This window comes from Astatotilapia calliptera, chromosome 7 (genome assembly GCF_900246225.1).
Source record: "Astatotilapia calliptera chromosome 7, fAstCal1.2, whole genome shotgun sequence".
Taxonomy (NCBI): domain Eukaryota; kingdom Metazoa; phylum Chordata; class Actinopteri; order Cichliformes; family Cichlidae; genus Astatotilapia; species Astatotilapia calliptera.
In genome coordinates this window covers 22,298,955-22,317,106 of record NC_039308.1, presented here as the reverse complement: position 1 = coordinate 22,317,106, position 18,152 = coordinate 22,298,955, and the positions used below count along the sequence as shown (strand labels likewise).

The 18,152-nt window shown below is 39.2% G+C and overlaps 2 protein-coding genes across 3 annotated transcripts; both read right to left on the bottom strand.

The window, feature by feature from the left end:
• Positions 1-3: 3 nt before the first annotated feature.
• On the bottom strand, positions 4-7,340 carry smad4a (SMAD family member 4a). 2 transcript variants are annotated; one of them, XM_026173822.1, is made up of 11 exons: positions 7,280-7,340; positions 5,284-5,576; positions 5,004-5,178; positions 4,739-4,768; positions 4,456-4,659; positions 4,117-4,224; positions 3,615-3,665; positions 3,320-3,503; positions 3,051-3,219; positions 2,751-2,889; positions 4-2,005 (listed from the first exon to the last, which is right to left on the bottom strand). In XM_026173822.1, exons 2-11 carry the CDS (start codon positions 5,521-5,523, stop codon positions 1,794-1,796), a joined length of 1,512 nt encoding a protein of 503 aa, XP_026029607.1. In that variant the 5' UTR covers positions 5,524-5,576; positions 7,280-7,340; the 3' UTR covers positions 4-1,793. The 2 variants fall into 2 exon arrangements, with proteins under 2 accessions (XP_026029607.1, XP_026029606.1); XM_026173821.1 differs by lacking the exon at positions 7,280-7,340 and adding an exon at positions 6,928-7,273.
• Positions 7,341-15,400: 8,060 nt separating this feature from the next.
• On the bottom strand, positions 15,401-17,303 carry bmp10l (bone morphogenetic protein 10, like). The gene is made up of 2 exons (XM_026176923.1): positions 16,696-17,303; positions 15,401-16,449 (listed from the first exon to the last, which is right to left on the bottom strand). The coding sequence occupies exons 1-2, from the start codon at positions 17,021-17,023 to the stop codon at positions 15,401-15,403; spliced, it is 1,377 nt and encodes a 458-aa protein (XP_026032708.1). The 5' UTR covers positions 17,024-17,303.
• Positions 17,304-18,152: the final 849 nt, after the last annotated feature.

The following is an 18,152-nucleotide window of genomic DNA, read 5'->3' as shown; positions in this document are numbered from 1 at the left end:
GCGTCCTTTTTAACAAGCTTGATCCACTCACCAAGCGATGCCCATTAAATTTTATTCAACCATATGCATACATATAAACATCAATAGCATTCGAACTCTGTATGTATTCAGATTGTATGGCAGAATTGTAAAGAAAAGCATGAAGTTGCATTTCTTGAAAATTGTACAGCATTTTTTTTTTTTTTTTTTTTTTTTTTTTTAGAACGGGTGGTTCATCACTGTAAAAGTAGCAAAAAGAGTATAAAATACTGCAACAGCTGTAGGTAAACAGAGCTCCAGATAAAAATATTGTTTGATCAATAATGCTGAACAAAACTAGACTGGTTCTGATTATTTAAACCGAGCTTGTACAAGCGACATAATACTGAAATGACTACGGTCCAATAACCTTTTCGCTTTTTGGCATCAATATGGCTTACACTTCCTCTCACAATTCACCCCTCAGTTACTCAGCTAGAATACGTTAAAATAAAAATGGGTAATTGTGAGCCATCTTAAAGAAATACTCCACCTAAAGTGTCTCTAAAGTATTGAAGTCAGCCAAATACACCAGTCAAACCTGCTGCGGGTGAGTGTTTGAAAGTAAAAACAGATTTTGGGCAGATAGCACATAAACCGCAAGTAGTTTGAAATGAAAACCCTTCAGCTATGCTAACATTATATGATTACGACAAGTAACCACAAATGAGACTATGAAAAAGACAAATTAATTACAAATTAATAAAAGTGCTAAAAGACACTAAGCTAGTAAAAGAAATACAGTAACATATCAACACCGGCGTGAGATTTTTATTTTTACTATTTCCTAATTTCAATGAAAATTTGGCTTTTTCAGTCCAAGCCATTACTTTCTCAGGGTTAGAACAGCCTTGACTGGTTGTTAAAAAAAGGAAAGTTTTATGGCGTTGAAAGAGAAACAGAGTTCATCTAAGATGGGCTTTTCAAAATGCTCTGTTATTACAAAAAAAAAAAAAAATTCAAAAGGAGAATATAAATCATAGCACATCAAACAAGGACTGCCAGCACTGGAAAAATAAGCAAGATTACAGTTTACGAGAGCATGGGTAATGTAGAACATAATTTTACATTAATGTCCAGATCTGTGAGGGGGAAATAACTCCAGGTACATGAAGCCGTATAAGAGAGCCATAAGAGGAGGACTGGACCGGCCGTATACTCCAGCTGAAATCACATTTAGGATGAGTTGGGATCAAACACCTAAATTGTTTGAGAGCCGAATATTTCACTAAATAATTTACGCAAGAAAATGGATGGATTGGCTTCGCACAGCATCAACACTAAAGCTGCACTAATATTCTCAGTGAAAATATTTTCTTTAATTCTTATCATTGTACCTTGAGTGTTTTTGTAACCTCAGCCTTGAGGTTAGAGAGGCACAGGCCGTGTTCGTTTGATGTTAAGCAGCCTCACTTAGTAAACAATCAGCCTCCTTTTTCATGGCCGTCGTCTTCCACTGCGCTGCGAGTCCTCCCAGTGTGACTCACATGTTCCTCCAGCTGTTTGGAAGTCACTGAAACTGCAAACCTGGAGTCTCTCAGAATTCTGGAAACTGCTTGCAGTGCTGGATTTTAAAGAAGTGTGTTTTGGAGTATACTGCTGGCCTTCATGTCCTCCTTCCTACTCCTTTGCAGTCCTCCTTTGGCACTCCAGGCTTATAGTTGGAGTTTTTCTCTTAAGAGTAGAGTCAGATTTTTTTTTGTTCTGTTTTTAACTGTTATTTTTCATTTATTTATTTTTTTAGTTTTTTCCTAATACAGTTCTTATGCTTTAACTCAGTCAAGAGGTTGAGGGTCAGCTATGGGCATGGTGTGCAGAACTTCATCCAGTAGTTGCAGGGCTCGGTGTAAATGGATCTCAATCCAACAGGGTGTCTCTTTAATGCTTTGCCGTGGGTAGTCCGGCCCCCAGCCCTTCACGAAGCTCATCCGGAGGATGCACAGCCTGCGCAGGTCATCGACCCCAATGCCTGCAGCAGCTGACAGACCTGCAGGGGAAATTACAAGCGGCAATTTTTAGATCGACGTGGCACTACAGGCCAAACCAAAGCAGAGAAACGTGAGGCAACTGAATCCGTGTGTCTGTGTGGAACATACTAAGTAGGTACAGTTACCACACAGAGACTATTACTAATATACTCGTTCGTCCCACTCACACCAGGTTGCATATTGTACTGCATTTCCACTAAATTTAATTTAGCCTTCTAGCCTTACTGACTACTCAAAGCACTGCAGACTAAAGGTCATCCATTCATACAGTGCTTTACTCTACACCCTTCAAGCACTTTTTCTACCTTTCATCCATGCACAATTGAGCTAAATTTGCATGTAGCCAGATGAAGCCCACACAGGCACAGGAAGAACATGCAAGACGCACACAGAAAAGACTCAGTCTACCCACTGCACCACCGGTCAGCTATAAAGACGTTTCTTTCATTATCATCATTATCATTGACAGTTAAAGAAAATGAAGTTGTTTTTAAAAAGTCTCACAAAACAGTCTGACAAAACCAACAAATAAAGGAAGGAAAACATTGTTTGCTTTAATGCATAAAAAGACGAACTGTGCATAACAGGTTATGAATAAATACATTTTAGCTCAAAAGTGCTTTGGTCAGAGTTTCTTATCTGATATTTAACATTTACCAAACAAAAATAGAGCTTGTCATGAAAACACAAGTAATCATAACAATATACTTGTTCAAGGCTAAGAGTGGTAGTAAGAAGACTCACTGATTGCAGGGGCGATGCCTCCCACGGAGCCTGGACCTGGAATATTCCCAGCGACTGCAGCTGCTTGCGCTGCAGCTGCTGCCTGAGCCGTCGCTGCCTGCTGCTGCATCTGCCTGTGGCACTGACGCAAGTCAAACACCTGGCAGGGGACAAGGCAAATGCTAAAAATCTGTCTACAAATATTGAGAGACTCCGTGTATATATGGTTAAAATTCTCTACCAGTACAACGAAAAAGGGACACTTCACATAATCGACTGAGATTATCATTAGTCCAAATCTCATAATTATGCTATTCGCACCTTAATGTAAGCACTGGGGTAGATCTTGTGAACTGCGTCGCCAGGTGCACGTCCAGCCTCTCGGTCCAGATAATAGCTCTGCACAAACACTGCGTGATCACTCAGACAGCGCACCCAGACATCTCCTTCACCTTTGCACTCCAGCTGCACGCCTTTGCCGATGTGGAGCCTAACGACATGAAGGACAGGAAGTAAATAGTAACCATATTTGACATGAATTTCTTCACTAAACAATATCATGATATATTTTAAAGTGTGTGACATAGTACCTGGCTCTCTCTATGTTCTCCGTCCTGTGGACATTGCTCAGTTGACCCAAGCAGAAGCGATCCCCTCCTGATGGATCGACATAGCCATCCACAGTCACTATTGGACATGTGGATGGAACTTTAAACGTCTCCCCAACTTGGACATCCATCTCAAAGTATGCAATCGAACACCAGTATTCTGGAGCTGAAACAACCAGCAAGCAACCAGAGGTCAATCAAGTTCACTCATAGCACAATTAGGGATAAAAAAAAATTTAAAAAGCAAACTGTCTTTGATCTTCTTCTTAGTACTTACCAGGGTGGTTGGATATGGGTGGCTGGAATGCAATTTCATTGGTAACAGGCCCTGTAAATCATGTTGAAAATAATTACACGTGTATTTAAACAGAGACATTTTATTTAGAAATGAGTATTGAACACATAGCAGCTAGAAATGACCAAAAGAGGCTAACTCATAAACATAATGCACTGACCAGACATCGATGGTGAAGACTATTTTACTAATTTTCAAATCAACTTTTAAATTTGATAAGCTTAACTCCACTCACACAGAAGTATTATCTCTAATATCTTCAATAACTCATAAATAAACCATCACCTATTTGGCTTCACGTCTCTGTAGAATACTAATGTGTTCTGCTACAGCAGCCAGTCTTTAACTAAACTACTTAACAGGGTTAATTAGCCTAAAAGCACATTTGTCTCCACTGGCTTGAACGCAGAAAATTACAAATGAATTTATCAGATTTGACTTGTCCAAGCTGTGCAGAACTTGTGCATGTTTTATATTCACTCACAGTAATGCCCTGTGTGAGGCATGGGCGGATGATGCTGTAGGTGCCCATTCTGGTGCTGAGGCCCCGCTGGGGTGAAGCTGGGGTTTCTGTTCCAGTTCGGGGTAGGATCTGTAAGCATACATTTAAAACAGCTCCATTAATAAATAGCTTAAAACAAAAGACTAAATAAAAGTAACTTTGGCTAAATAAGTAATCAAATTAATTCATTTCCTTAAAAAATGCTTATTTAAATCTAACAAACCCCAAGTGTAAAACAGCAACATTTAGATTCACAGTGTTTTTAAAGTAGCTGCATTATTTTAATTTTGCAGAAGGTGCTGACACTGTTTCGTGACTTACTTGAGGGTCCAGCACTAATGGTCGAGAAAGCAGAAGTAGAAGCTGAACTGCTGCCCTCTGATGGGGGAAGTAGAGCAGGGCTGTTGAATGTTTCCTGTGGGCCCGGCCTCGACGGTGGATGCTGGATCGTCGGCAGGTGATTTTCAGAGCTGGAGTGAGATGGCTGGTTATCGTAGTCATACTCATCCTTTACTAAGAGTGGACCTAGCAGAACAGGACATGGTTAGAACTGAAGAACATTCACAGAAATCTATGTTGAGCAAACAGAAAATGCTCACCCTACCTGAACTTGAGAGGGTCAGTCCTGATAAGTCTGCAAACACATTTAACAGCGAGACATTTTAATCAGCATCACTCTAAGTGTGGCTTAATAATCAAGAGTAAAAATTAGGCAAGAAACTTGGATATTTTAACTAAATATTATGTATAAATATGAGATATGACATCAAAGAAAATGATCACGTTGAATAAACCGTAACATTCTTATATAAGCCCTTTATTAGTACTCTATATATATATTAATAACTCAAAAATTAAAATCTACTCACCAATTCCAGGAGAGACAACCCTCTCGTAGTGGTATGGGTTGACACAAACATTGTCACACTTCAGGTCAAACGCATACTGGCAATATTTCACGTGTTTTAACTCATTCTTGTGTAGATCAGGCCATCGCCATAATCTGGCATAGACAACGTGGGGAAACCCTTTCCGCCCCGCCACCTAGAGCAAAGAGGTGCATCACATTAGACAGGTCCTTAAGTTTTCCAATTTACAATCACAGGGTGTAACACCAACAAACACAGAAGTATGAATTTGCTACTTTACCTGTAGGCGTCCATCCAGAGTCCGCTGTATGGTGACACACTTGCTAGGATGAGCTCCATTTGTAGTGATGGCTGTAATAAGGGAATCCAGCTCATCTTTCTTCTCCTTGAGCTTCTTGACGAGGCTCTCGATAGCTCGCTTAGCGAAGCTTTCGCTCTCTCCTCCCTGACGGTGGCACATGAGGCTGTGCACAATGCTCAAGCAGGCATCATTACTCGTGGGGGTGCTTGTGATTGACATCTTGCTCCTTAGGTTTCAACCTTGGGGAGGCTTTCCAGCTCTATCCTCTTTACCTTTACCAGAAGAAATGAGAAGGTAAAATTACCGTCGAGTCACTGTTGCCCAAATTTAGCAACCTAAAGCAGGAGGAGAACTGTCTTCAGTGAGAGTTGAGATGATAATCAGGATTTCACACCACAATTCATAAAGTAAAAATCAATCTGTGAATCACCTCAGGTGGGGAAGAAAACTAACTGACATAATACTCAATGTACTGGCCACAGAAAGAAGAGTTTTTCTGGCAACTTTTCCAAAGAAGACTGCTCAAGGTTGTCTCTGTATCTTTGATTCAAAACTTTATGCACATATGAACAGGTGCTGATAACAATGTTGTCATTCTGACATCTGAGTTGTAAGGCACATAATTAATTTGTAACCATTGCTTCAAAGTTCCCATTCATCCATTAGCAACACTGCATTGACAAATACAGTGTGTTGTACGGGGAGCAAAATAACTTCAATTTCTGAAAAAATAAATTGATACTCAGTTAAAGTTTTACTTATTACTACAGTCTCACAAAAAAAATGTAACTGGCCTTTGTCCTAATAAAGTCATTCCATCTTAAATCAGTGTAAACATTCTGATTGACCACTTTGTAAAATTTGAACTTAAATGTTTATATATGTTTTTCTTTGAACTCTGGGGCCATGCTCGAGATACGAGCATGAAATTTTCTTACCATAAAAGCCAATCAGAGTCTGCAATTTGGGACTAAGATAAAAGAAAAGTTCACATTTCTAATTGTCTGTTTTTGGTATCGGTCACAAATTACAACCCCTAGTTCCCTATAACGCTAAAAGAGGCTAGTGATAATTTCAGGCTTTTATCTTTAATAGTTTTTGAGATATTCGTGTTCAAACAAGGCCTCAAATTTCAAAGTGGGGAAAACGTGCTGAAAGTTGACAGATTTTTGAAAAATATGTGTCTTTAAAAGTATTACACATATTTAGCTAAAACTTCACACCCACAATTATACCTGTACAAACTATGGATCATTACATTTTTAGGCATATCGGAGAGGAATGAGCAAAAAAATGTTTTGTTTTGTTGTTGTTTTTAAAACTGGTGATTTAAGATGAAATCACCATATAGCTAATGGAAGCGGGTAACTTTATATTTCCTCTATCCCTTATACCCCAGTATGATGCAGCCCAGCCTGGTCGGTACTACACTGCTCGTGATCATGAATAACTGTGTATTCATATTAATGCACGTTTAGCAAATGAACAATTAATGAACAGAATAAGGAGAGCCAGCAATTTCCAGTTCATCCTCTGTTAGCATTAGCTAACACTGGGTTACTCGTCAACTAATTCTATATATAAATCACAACACAAATCAAAGAGGAAATGTTGCGCACTTACAGTGATACCACCGAGCTGTAGCCTTGTTCCTGGATGCAGGAGATAATATATGGTTTACTTTATCTACGAAGTGGCAGCGTTAACTAGCTCGCCTTAGCGTTATTTCGGCTAGCTTGCTAGCACACGCTAACATTCATCAACTTCACGCCTAGCTCGCGAGGGTCTCCTGTGATGGACCCAAACCTAAAAACCTCGTCAAACGTTTCAGTGTAATACTCGCTAAACTCGCACTCGTTTATATGTTCGACTTCTTATACTTCACTGATAATGTGAGGGGAAATATATATGCTAACAACAACGCGTTTTACTAGCTAGTTAGCCACGAAAATAAACAAAAAAAATCTCCACCCACCACGCTCCATCTGCGCATGCCCACGCAGGAGATGACAAGCGTGCCGCTGCGGTGCTGTTTGTTTATTTTACAGTAAAGACAGTGAAAATCGCCGCGCTGCTGTGAGCTTAAAGCTCATATCTGAGAGCGAAAAGTGACTAAATTGTCACAGCGAACCTATTCATTTTTCAAGTATCAAAGTCTCAGTGAGTTCTAGGATATTCTACGTGTACACTGCACCAAATATTAAAAAAAAATTTTAAAAAGAGATGTGTTCCTCTGTACTTGATCAGATATTATTTATGTTATTCATACCATGACTTCCTGTCATAAGGCTTTCTTTTGTTACCCCTAGCAAACCAATGTTTTGAACAGCATGGCTTTGTGATCAAAGCCACAATTAACTGTTCCTGAGAGATGCATAGAATACATATAAGCATAGAAAAAAACATTAGTCTTGGGGTTTATTTGTATGCTACATATGCTGGCTTTATTTTGTGAAATTGCTTTATGTTTAACATTAATATCTGTCATTGCTACATATATAAGTTTAAGTATTTAACATTTTTTCAGATGCAGAGTTAAACTGGAGACAATGAGTCATGTCTCAATCTGGGACTGTGAAAAATGACCTTTGGTTGGGGGTAAATTAAATGGGCTACACAGAGAGATCATTTAATTGTATCTACTCACATTTACTTTATGTCTCCAGCTATTTTCAGTTATGGTGGATCAAACTATAATCATTAAACAAAAGCTATGATTTCAAATAATTGATTAAAAATAACTGGGACACTTAAACACTAGTTTTTCCAGGAAGATCTTTTCTGGTTCTGCATACAAATAAACATTTATTTCCTGTTGCATGCCACTAGTTTCTACCTTGCAGAGGCGACCGTGGCTCAGGGGGTTGGGAATCGCCTCTGTAACCGGAAAGTCGCCGGTTCGATCCCTGGGCTCTCTGTCCTGGTCGTTGTGTCCTTGGGCAAGACCCTTTACCCTACTTGCCTACTGGTGTTGGCTAGAGGGGCCGATGGCAAGATATGGCAGCCTCGCTTCTGTCAGTCTGCCCCAGGGCAGCTGTGGCTACAACTGTAGCTGCCTCCACCAGTGTGTGAATGAATAGTGGCATTGTAAAGCGCTTTGGGTGCCTTGAAAAGCGCTATATAAATCCAATCCACTATTATTGTAAATGCATGACCAATCATGTCCCAGTCAGCTTTAACATGAAGCTAATTCCCACTATTAACAGAGCAGTGTTTTAGTGATGTTTTTCTCAGTTGTTTTGATTCATATGAATAGTTTTACCCTCCCAAATTAGACATCATCAATTGTGTAAGTCAGGTGATCTAAATGACAAAAATCAATCAATATGCTAACAACTCAAATGTGTATTGTAAAACATTTTACAGTAGTAACAATATACTTTTCCTAAAACAGCTCATACATGCAGCATAGCACTATGTATATATAAACTGCAAAAGACCATAACTCATCTCAAATCTGTGATTCATGTGTCAAAATCAAGATTTTTGCATGAGCGTATAAGTCTGTGCAGCCAAAATAAAAAATTCCTTTGGCACAGTGCAAACCAGGGGGGTGGGAACGGTTAGCTATTTTGTCACAATGACTCTTGAAGTGTGTTACTCATTGTCTAATTTCCTAAGAGTTTTGTTCTGCAACGCTTCACTGACATTGAACTCCTGCTGTGCCACACTATTAATTTTCTGAGTATAACAGACTGACATTTTGTAGTACCGTAAATGTCGGGCTATAAGCCGCTACTTTTTGCACAAGCTTTGAACCCTGCGGCTTTTAGTCAGGTGCGGCTTTTCTATGGATTGTCCGTGATTTTTGTCATATCGTAAGACGATTTGTTTTGTGTGTTCCGCTGTTGTACGGCACTACGTTGCCTGGCGGAAGGATCGGGGTTCAAGAGTGGTATGTTAGTCACATGTCCGTCCGCCAGGCAACGTAGTGCCGTACGAAGTAGCGCGAAAAACAAACTTCAAAGTAGCGCTACGCGTTCAGCGGGAGTCGTGGATGATGAGCGGCGATAAACTTGCAAGTTATGCCCAAAAAGCAAGTTATGCCCAACTCCACCGGTGGATTCTGACAGCGTGGAAAAGTGTGAAAACATCCACGATCACCAACGGATTTTGAAGGGCTGGACTGCTGCATGATGGAGAGGAGGACACCGCCACGGCCCTTCTGAGGGTGTTTGACTCTGACACTGACAATGAGGTTTTCTTTGGTTTTGAAAGTGACAACGAAGGAGAGAAGAAGAGTGGATGACGAAGCCATCATGAGCCTGTTTGTATCCGACACTGGAGAAGAGGACTTTGGTGGTTTTAGTGCGCAGGAAGAAGAGAAAGATGGTGAATGACTGACTTTTCTTCTTGTTAAAGCTGTGTCACTGCACCTGAGCCTAAAAGGTAGTCCGAATCTATTTTTCTGGTGTGCTGTAGGTTATTGTTATGTACTACATGTGCAAATATGTACCCATAACTTGTTTTTCAAAATATTAATAAAAGTGATGTCTCCAAACAGCCATCTCTTTCCTGACAATTCCCTTTGTGCATATTCTCTTACATATGATAAGTCAACATTGAAACACCTGCGGCTTTTGGTCAGGTGCGGCTAATGTATGTACAAAACAGGATTTTCCCCTGATTTTAGCTTGTGCGGCTAATATTTAGGTGCGCTTTGTAGTCCGGGAAATACGGTAGTTATGAAATGTTGCATTCAAAAGCAAGGTTGGAAAGGAAAAAAAAAATTAGCTTTCATGTCAAAAAGAACGTTTTCACAGGACTCAATGCAATTCTGTGAATAACTAAGGAGATTTTTATTGCTTCTTTTAGTGCTGCTAATCAAATACAAATACTGTACACTCTATGATCATCAGAAAGTGTGAGCATCTTTATAAAAGAAGAAGTTTGAGCACATTCAGCTGTGTGCTAACCCAAAGCCAAGGAGGAAAGAGATCAACAATGACCTTGGAGAAGCAGGAAGGGTTATTTATTATTATTATTATTATTATTATTATTATTATTATTATTAACCTTTATTTAACCGGGGGAAAAAACTCTTGAGACTAAAAATGTCCTGGCCAAGCAGGACAGCAGTGCCATCACAGTTTCCATAAATTAATAGCACATACACAAACAAATCCATACACCAGCTAAGTGTGTATGGATACATGATCCTAAACACACCAACAAATCTAACAAAGAAATCTGAAAAAGAAACAAATCAAGATGTCCCAGACAAGTCCTCAACCTGGCTGAAGTCCTGTGGCACAACCTTAAAGGAGCTGAGCATAAACAGTTGCCAAGAAAATCTTAATGAACTGAAGCAATATTAAAAATGATGTGGGCCAGAATTCCTCCATAACAGTGTGAAAATTGATACAGTCATACAGAAAACAATCATCTCGAGTTATTAATACTAAAGGTGGTTTTACAATAACAGGCCATACTTAGCTTTTCATAGAAATCCTGGTAAAACCTTTTTACATGGATGGAAACGACAGACACAGTAAGAAAAAGACAGAAATTGTACAGAGCACAGAACAAAATCCTAATGATCTGCAACATGTAAGGCATGGCTGTCGACACAAAGCCTACTGTGTACAATAGTACGTTATAGTAACAACTGGAAATTGAGGGTGATCCTGACGCTTGCCTGGGCAGCAGATTTTCATCCACGATCTTTTCTCCTACATCTTCCTTTATACTGTTGTGCTCTGTTTTTACTTTCCTTTACATTGCTATATCATCACATATCCTTATTCTTATGGGCAGGCTGTTGCCTGCATTAAATGTTTATCTTAGCAGCTCCTCCAACACCACAAATTACTGTAACTCTGCTGCGCTCAAGCTCTATAAAAATGCTTTACAGTCTTCATACTCATGACTTCTAATGTGCGTGTTTGGCAGATTTTGACAAATAAACAGGCTATTCTGAATATGATGACTCACACAATGCGATAGTGCTGCATTAATTTGGACGATTAAAGTATTGAACTGATATAAATGTCTGTTTCGCTCACAGAGACATAAGCAGGCTGTAACTCTTCACACTGTAAACAATTGCACTTAGTCATTTGCCTTATTATTTATTATGAGCACATGTTTAGGGGGATTTTACATATTTTGAAAACTTCAGCAGAAATATTCGAAAGCAACTCGATCAAAAGAATATATAGAAACTTGCAGATGATGTTTGAAGCACACAGTGCTGTTAGGCCAGCATTACACTGAACGAGAGAACGATGTGTCCTTTACATTATATGCAAATATAATGGCAGAATAAAGCAGAATGCAGAACCACGTGTTCTTGAAGAGTATTTCTTTGAGTACAATACAATAAAAAACACAACAGCAGTCAGCTATCATCACAACATTAATAGTCTGTAATAGCAGCTACTCAGTGTCAGTCAACATATGCAGCACACAATTATTATGGAATTAGAAGGTGAAGAATACACCTACACAGTCCACTATTGTTCTGAAAGAATATGCATTTTTACAACCCTGGTTTTATACAGCATCAAAGTAATTCTGTGACTGAGCGGGTAAAATTTCACTTTGACAGTTAAAACATTTTGGAGGTTAATAGTGTTTTGTTTCATGAATGAACTGTTGTGGAAAGTGCATGTTCAGTACTGAGAAATCTAAAAAGGGGGCCAAGAAACGTGCCAAAGCAGCTGAGAGCAAACATAAAAGAAATGGTCTAACATGAACAGAAAGCTTTTCAAATGTCACGTTCTGTACCTTTAATCTGCAACTGCTGTAACAGCGAGCTTGACCTTTTATGGGTTTCGCTGGCTTGGAAGAAAGGAAAGCCTATTTAATGAATGTTTCGTAGCTATTTTAGGCTGAGTAGAAAGTGTTTACATGTAAAATGTTTAACCTTAATGAGATTATGTTTATAATTAAAAAAAAACACTTTGCAGAAATGAAAGTTCTTAATGATAAGAAAAACAAACAGTAAGACTTTTTCTTGTCATGAATTTTCATTGAAGCTCTCCTGTTGGCTTCATTCTTGGTATATATTTGTGGCTCATGCTTTATGCTTACAGTTTTTCTCAGTCACTTTGGTGCTTTTCTCAGATCAAAATGAAAATTCTCAAAACTATTAATGCAACCTCCGCAACTTTTAGTCATTTGTGCAATTTCTCCTTCCTCTGAACAAATTGCAAATGCTCTTGGACATGTATCAGGTGCTTTCATACAATTCTCTGCCATCGACAACATTATCATTTGCTTATGTCATGTCAGTCAAAATGAACTATACTTTTGGATGCTAAATAGTAGTTTCCAATAAAACTAATAGTCTTTATTTCATTGCTTGAGTCATTACATATAAAATTGGTGAATTCGTTTTCAAATGCTGTCAAGCAAATGCTATACCTTTTTTTCATTATTTTTTCCTGTCCTTGAAATTGAACAATTTCTCTCATGCCATACTCCCTGAGAATGAGAGGGGTGGATGTCAACTCAACAAGTATTTTGTTGTGTGGGATAATGTCCCTTTTCACATCTGGTCAGACAGTGGTTTGCAGCACATGACAGAATACCTGTTGAATATCTCCCTCCCTACTCCCCATTCCTTAATCCGACGGAGGAGTTTTTGTCTGCCTGGAGGTGGAAGGTTTATGACCGGCACTCACATGCACAAATGGCCATGGATGCAGCATGTGACGACATCACAGCAGAGTCATGCAGAGGGTGGATTCACCACTCCAGGAGATACTTTCCTCGCTGCATTGCAAGGGATGATATGCGTTGTGATGTAGATGAGAATATGTGGCCAGACAGACAGGAACGTCTGAATGTGCCAGAATGATTTACGTATGTTCAGTTACAATATGTACTGTTATATTGTTCGCATTTGTGCACAGCTCTACCAAAAGGGTGTTTCTCACGTTTTTTCTAAATACGTGACTGTAGAGTATTTTTCTTTTGCACAATGTTGTAGAATTACAAAAATCCTACACAGTAAAAATGTGAAACATACGTATTCAGTGTCTTGTACTCACTTACTTCCATAACTACAGGAATGTCTAACTTTACTGTATATTTTACTGTACATGGCTGTGCAAAAAATGTATAGTGCTCTCTTGAGCATTTTTAGGTAGTGTCACCGAGTTCTGACCTTTTTTTGCATTGGAAGACACTGAGAGACTACTGTACACTGTCCTAATGAAAACATGACAAAGCCATTTGATTATCTTGTTCATCAAGATGGTGTCAAGACTTCTCATTTTGATGACACTGACAGTTTCATTGACATGAATACTTGCTTTTGAGGAATGGATCATCGATTTTGAGCAAGTGACCTGCTTTTGCAGGTTATCCACTAGGTTTTGCAGTTTGCACTAATTGTTTTGAGAACTACACTAACTGCTGTGCAAATGTTAATAGTGATGTGAGAAAAGCACCAAAGCGACTGAGAAAAACTGTAAAATAAAATATTTCTCACATCCATTTTAAATACTGTAAGTTCCACAATGATAAATTAATCCATTCACTGCCGGTCCGTATCTCTGCCCTGCACACTTGGCCCATGTAAATCTGTTCATTGCGTGAGGATCCTATTAAGTTCCACAGTGTTATTCCATTATTGTTATCTACTTCCGACTGTTAACAGCAAAAGCTAGGTGATGATGTGACATGTATTTTTTCCATTTGTACCGTTGCCTTGGCCTTGATAAGAGTGTAAGCATGCCAGTGTCAAAAAAGGGAAGTGGGAGGGTTCAGAGGGCAGCAGGGAACCTGATGGCAGAATTGTCATTCGGACAAGCTGGCGCTCGAGACCAGGAATCTGACACCACCTTCTCACAAATGCTACCACTTGGAGTGGCGTCTCATCCTGAGTGATGGCCTACAAGACTCCAGGCTCTGACACCTCTTTATCACTCTGGTATGGAAGCAGGCAGAGTGAGGCCCGCCAGGCATGTGGCGCTAGAGGGACGGGGATTACGGCTGACTGATGGGGAGTGCGGTGATTACCTGACAATGAAATATGTTGCACAAGCTCAAAAACTGCTCAGTGAACATATTTGTTTTCAGATATTTTATTTATTTTTTCCCAACCGTATTAGCATTTATGTCGAAAGCCAAAAAGCAAGATATGAATGGTTGGTATAAAGCATGATTTCACAGCAGTCGACTGCAAGATTAAGCAAGAGAAATAACATTTTTCAGACAAGAAGCCCCCGAAGAGCTCCAACATACCGTAAAATCCTCTCCTGGTCAAAAGCCATCGAAAATACATTTTCTGCAAGTATGGCAAGCAAATAGGAGAAAAAATGTCAGTCTTTAAATCATCTGGCTGGCTCCAACATGCCACAGGGCAAAGAAGTAAATTATGTCATTTAGAAATTTGTGGCTGAATATCTCAATATAAAGCATTTCAGCAGGATTGCTATTCAAATAACACATAAGGCTTTTCATAATTTAAAAAAATACGCATTACAGTTTATGTAGTGCATAAAATATGTATAAATTATTGAAATAAATATAGATATTGAAGAAAATGTGGAGACTTACAAAGGAAGTTTTTTGTTTAATTTCTCTAAGAATCCCAAAATATTCAGAAGGTTATTGCTGTTGTCTGCATTATTTAGCTTTTTGGCTCACTCCTCATGATGTGGCATGAGACGGGAACAACATTTATACTTTGATTTTCAGATATTTGCTGTCAGACAATCATTTCCTCTCTCTTGTTTTGACTAATAGATGTTTGTGGTTAATGATTTGCAGCATTATATCGAAAGGCTTATAGTCTACATTAATATAAGGATTATTGATTTATCTTTATACAATTGCAAATTTACATCATGTGTTCATTTCTAATTTACAACTAAGTCCTGACCTGTGCTTTTTACACACCAATGCATAAGATCTTAGATAGATAGATAGATAGATAGATAGATAGATAGATAGATAGATAGATAGATAGATAGATAGATAGATAGATAGATAGATAGATAGATAGATAGATAGATAGATAGATAGATAGATAGATAGATAGATAGATAGATAGATAGATAGATAGATAGATAGAGATGTTTCTAAGATGATGACTTTTAGATCCATCACAACACAGTCTTAGTAATAAGTAATACTCTGAGGACTATCTGCAGCCACACTCTGCCACCACCATTCCTTCATACTTGTGGTTGAAAGTAATCGCACCATTATCGTGATAAAGTAGTGAGATTGGCTCCAACTTTGTGGGTACACAGCAGGCACGCGGTGCTCTATCTGGATTCTTTATACTCAGCAGCGTCTGCACTATGGCATGTTTGGTGGGGGAGACCTCAGAAGTCAAAGGCGGGTTGCATACGCCATTGCACTTGTACGCTTCGTAGCCCAGAGGTTGGATGATCCATGAATCCCAGCCAATGTCTTTAAAATCCACAAAGAGAGGTGTTCTTTTGCATGACTCGCTCTTAACATTGCGACGGATTCGAGGAGGTGCGTAATAGATAAGGTTGGACCGCGGTCGCATGAGAGACTGCTGGTTTAGCTCGTCCTGTTTAGCATGGCTGTTCTTGTGATTAACATGCTCCCAGAAGGGTTCTTGGCCCCTGCCCATGTTCTCAGGAAGGTCATTCTCGTGGTTAATCATTTGGATGAGCTCTTGTTTGTCCTGTTTGCGGTCTCTGCTCTGATCATCTGAGAACACAATCATTATTGTATTTTGTTTCCCGTCCAAGCTCCTGTCAATGTCCACCAAGGTTTCTGCCTCCTCTGTGGCCTCTTGTGTGGCCCCTTCATCCTCTGACCCCATACATGCAAGATGAACCTCGAGTCTGTGAGTTGCACACCCTGACTTCCGCCAGAGTGTAACCACATGCGTCAGTTCAAATGACACCCAGCTATTATCTTTTGCATGGATATGCTTTGTCACCAGTTCCTCCAGATCCTTCATCTCCAACACCTCCTCTTTACCCCTCCTTCTTCCTTCTTTCCCCACCTCTTTAGTCCAAACAACTCCCTCATGTATTTTGTAAATTGTCACCTTGCAATCAAAGCCAGCAGATGGTCTTTGGGCCTTCCAGACCAAAGTGAAAAGTCGAAGTTCAGCTAATGTTATTCGTTCGTGGTGAGGCAAGGAGATATTAAACAGCAAGGGATATATCCTTATACCCCTGGGTGTTATACCGTAGGGGGATGAATCTGAAATTAAAGGATGAAAAAGCGTGCTTCAAACTTTTTGTATGAATGTGCGTGATCAGACTTAAGGCACTCTCACTCATAAACTGTCAGGATGAAATAAAACAATGATAATTAGCATTTACAGTACATCACTTTCTCCTCCATAAGTCAAACTGTTGAATAATTTAAATTCCTGAACACAACATTAAACGTGACAAGAGTGTGCAGAAAGAAAAAATGTAAGTGGTAATATTTAGAAGCTTGTACCTTCATTATTGAAGCTGCGCACAATGTTGGCTGATGGCACAGCAGTCCGGTCATTAGCAAATCGGTTGTACAGCTCAAGCATGTACTCTGGCGGCTCTTTGTGAGCAGCAATTTGCCGGGTCTGGGGCCTCAGCTTTGTGAGGTTCAGCGTAGACAGAAACTGGCTTAGAAAGTCCCGTGCATCAACCAGTGGATTATCAACCACAACACTACCAAGTGATGCCCTGTGATGGTTCTCAGCGGGGTTGATAGGACTGCTCAAGCTCAGATGAATGATCACCAGAAGCAAGTAGATAAACCCAAGGTTGGAGAAAAGTGAAGTGATCATGGCTGAATGGAGGAAATGCTTAATTCCAAAGAGTAGACATCAGAAAGGAAGATGAGAGCCTTTGGAGAAAACACCTTGTTCCAGAGGTTTCTCTGTTAAAGGCCAACAGGTTGCAGTTGGGGACAAAGGGAAAACAGCTTTGCCCTTGTTGAGCTGGTGGTTAGGTTCTGAGGGCAGGGCTGTGCTGACCAATGTGCTGTGCATGTTTGGAGATCGCTAAAGCATGGGCTGCCCTCTCTCTCTGCACAAGGATCTTATGACATTTAGTCCACTGATATTCTCATTTACATGCAGTGAATTTAGGCCAAAAAAAGTTGTAAAATCAGAGCAGAATGTTCCATTTTGAAATCAAATAATCTTCCGTGTGATTTGGGTGGTTTTGCATATTTTTTAACCACAAATTGAATTTTACATATAGCACATAGGCTTTCATATAACTGACGCAACCCATATTTATACTTGATACTTATTATAATCTCATAGATGTCTTGTATTTATTTATTCAAGCTTTACCCCCTGGGTTGCGTGAAACATTTCAATTCGTTGTACATTCTGTACGTATTGCAGAAGTAAGAGAAAAGTGGAATTTGACTTTGACTGCACTTGCAAAACGAATTAAAAATAAAATATACTGGAAATGACTTCAGTTTTTGCCTTTGAGAGTTTTTATCCCCACTTCCTGCCTGATGTTGAGACTGATCTCAACATGACTGTGACCCACTAAATGCAGGTAATAGATTACAAATTGACTGATGTATTGACAGTTATTTTTATTGTGTCTTCCTACTGTTATTTTATCTGTGCTGTGATTTTGTTCTTGAAGTCCTTGTAAGGTGTCCTTGAGTGTGGTGAAAGGCACCTATATATAAATTCGATTATTGTTATTAATATTAAATAAAAAGTATCAGCATTTTATGGTTTGCAATCTTCACAAAATGTCTCAATTTTGATTTGCCCTTTTAAATAAGATTAAACATTTTTACAAGGGTGATGAAATCATAATCCTTTTTGTGCATGGTTTTATTTGATTTTTGTATCCACAGCGGAGTAGTTTTGTGAATTAGCCCTGCTCCGGAACACGTGTGAAAAAATTCAAAATACTGTTTGTATGTAGGCTGGTTTATGAGAT

What these genes read in the sequence shown, in the direction of transcription:
- bmp10l (XM_026176923.1), bottom strand. Translation starts at nt 17,023, where the DNA reads ATGATCACTTCACTTTTCTCCAACCTTGGGTTTATCTACTTGCTTCTG. An exon ending in GCGCAGCTTCAATAATGAAG is followed by an intron (nt 16,450 to 16,695) that starts GTACAAGCTTCT and finishes CTTTAATTTCAG; the next exon opens with ATTCATCCCCCTACGGTATA.
- smad4a (XM_026173822.1), bottom strand. Translation starts at nt 5,523, where the DNA reads ATGTCAATCACAAGCACCCCCACGAGTAATGATGCCTGCTTGAGCATT. An exon ending in GGTTGTCTCTCCTGGAATTG is followed by an intron (nt 4,769 to 5,003) that starts GTGAGTAGATTT and finishes ATGTGTTTGCAG; the next exon opens with ACTTATCAGGACTGACCCTC. An exon ending in AGGCATCGCCCCTGCAATCA is followed by an intron (nt 2,006 to 2,750) that starts GTGAGTCTTCTT and finishes TTTCCCCTGCAG; the next exon opens with GTCTGTCAGCTGCTGCAGGC.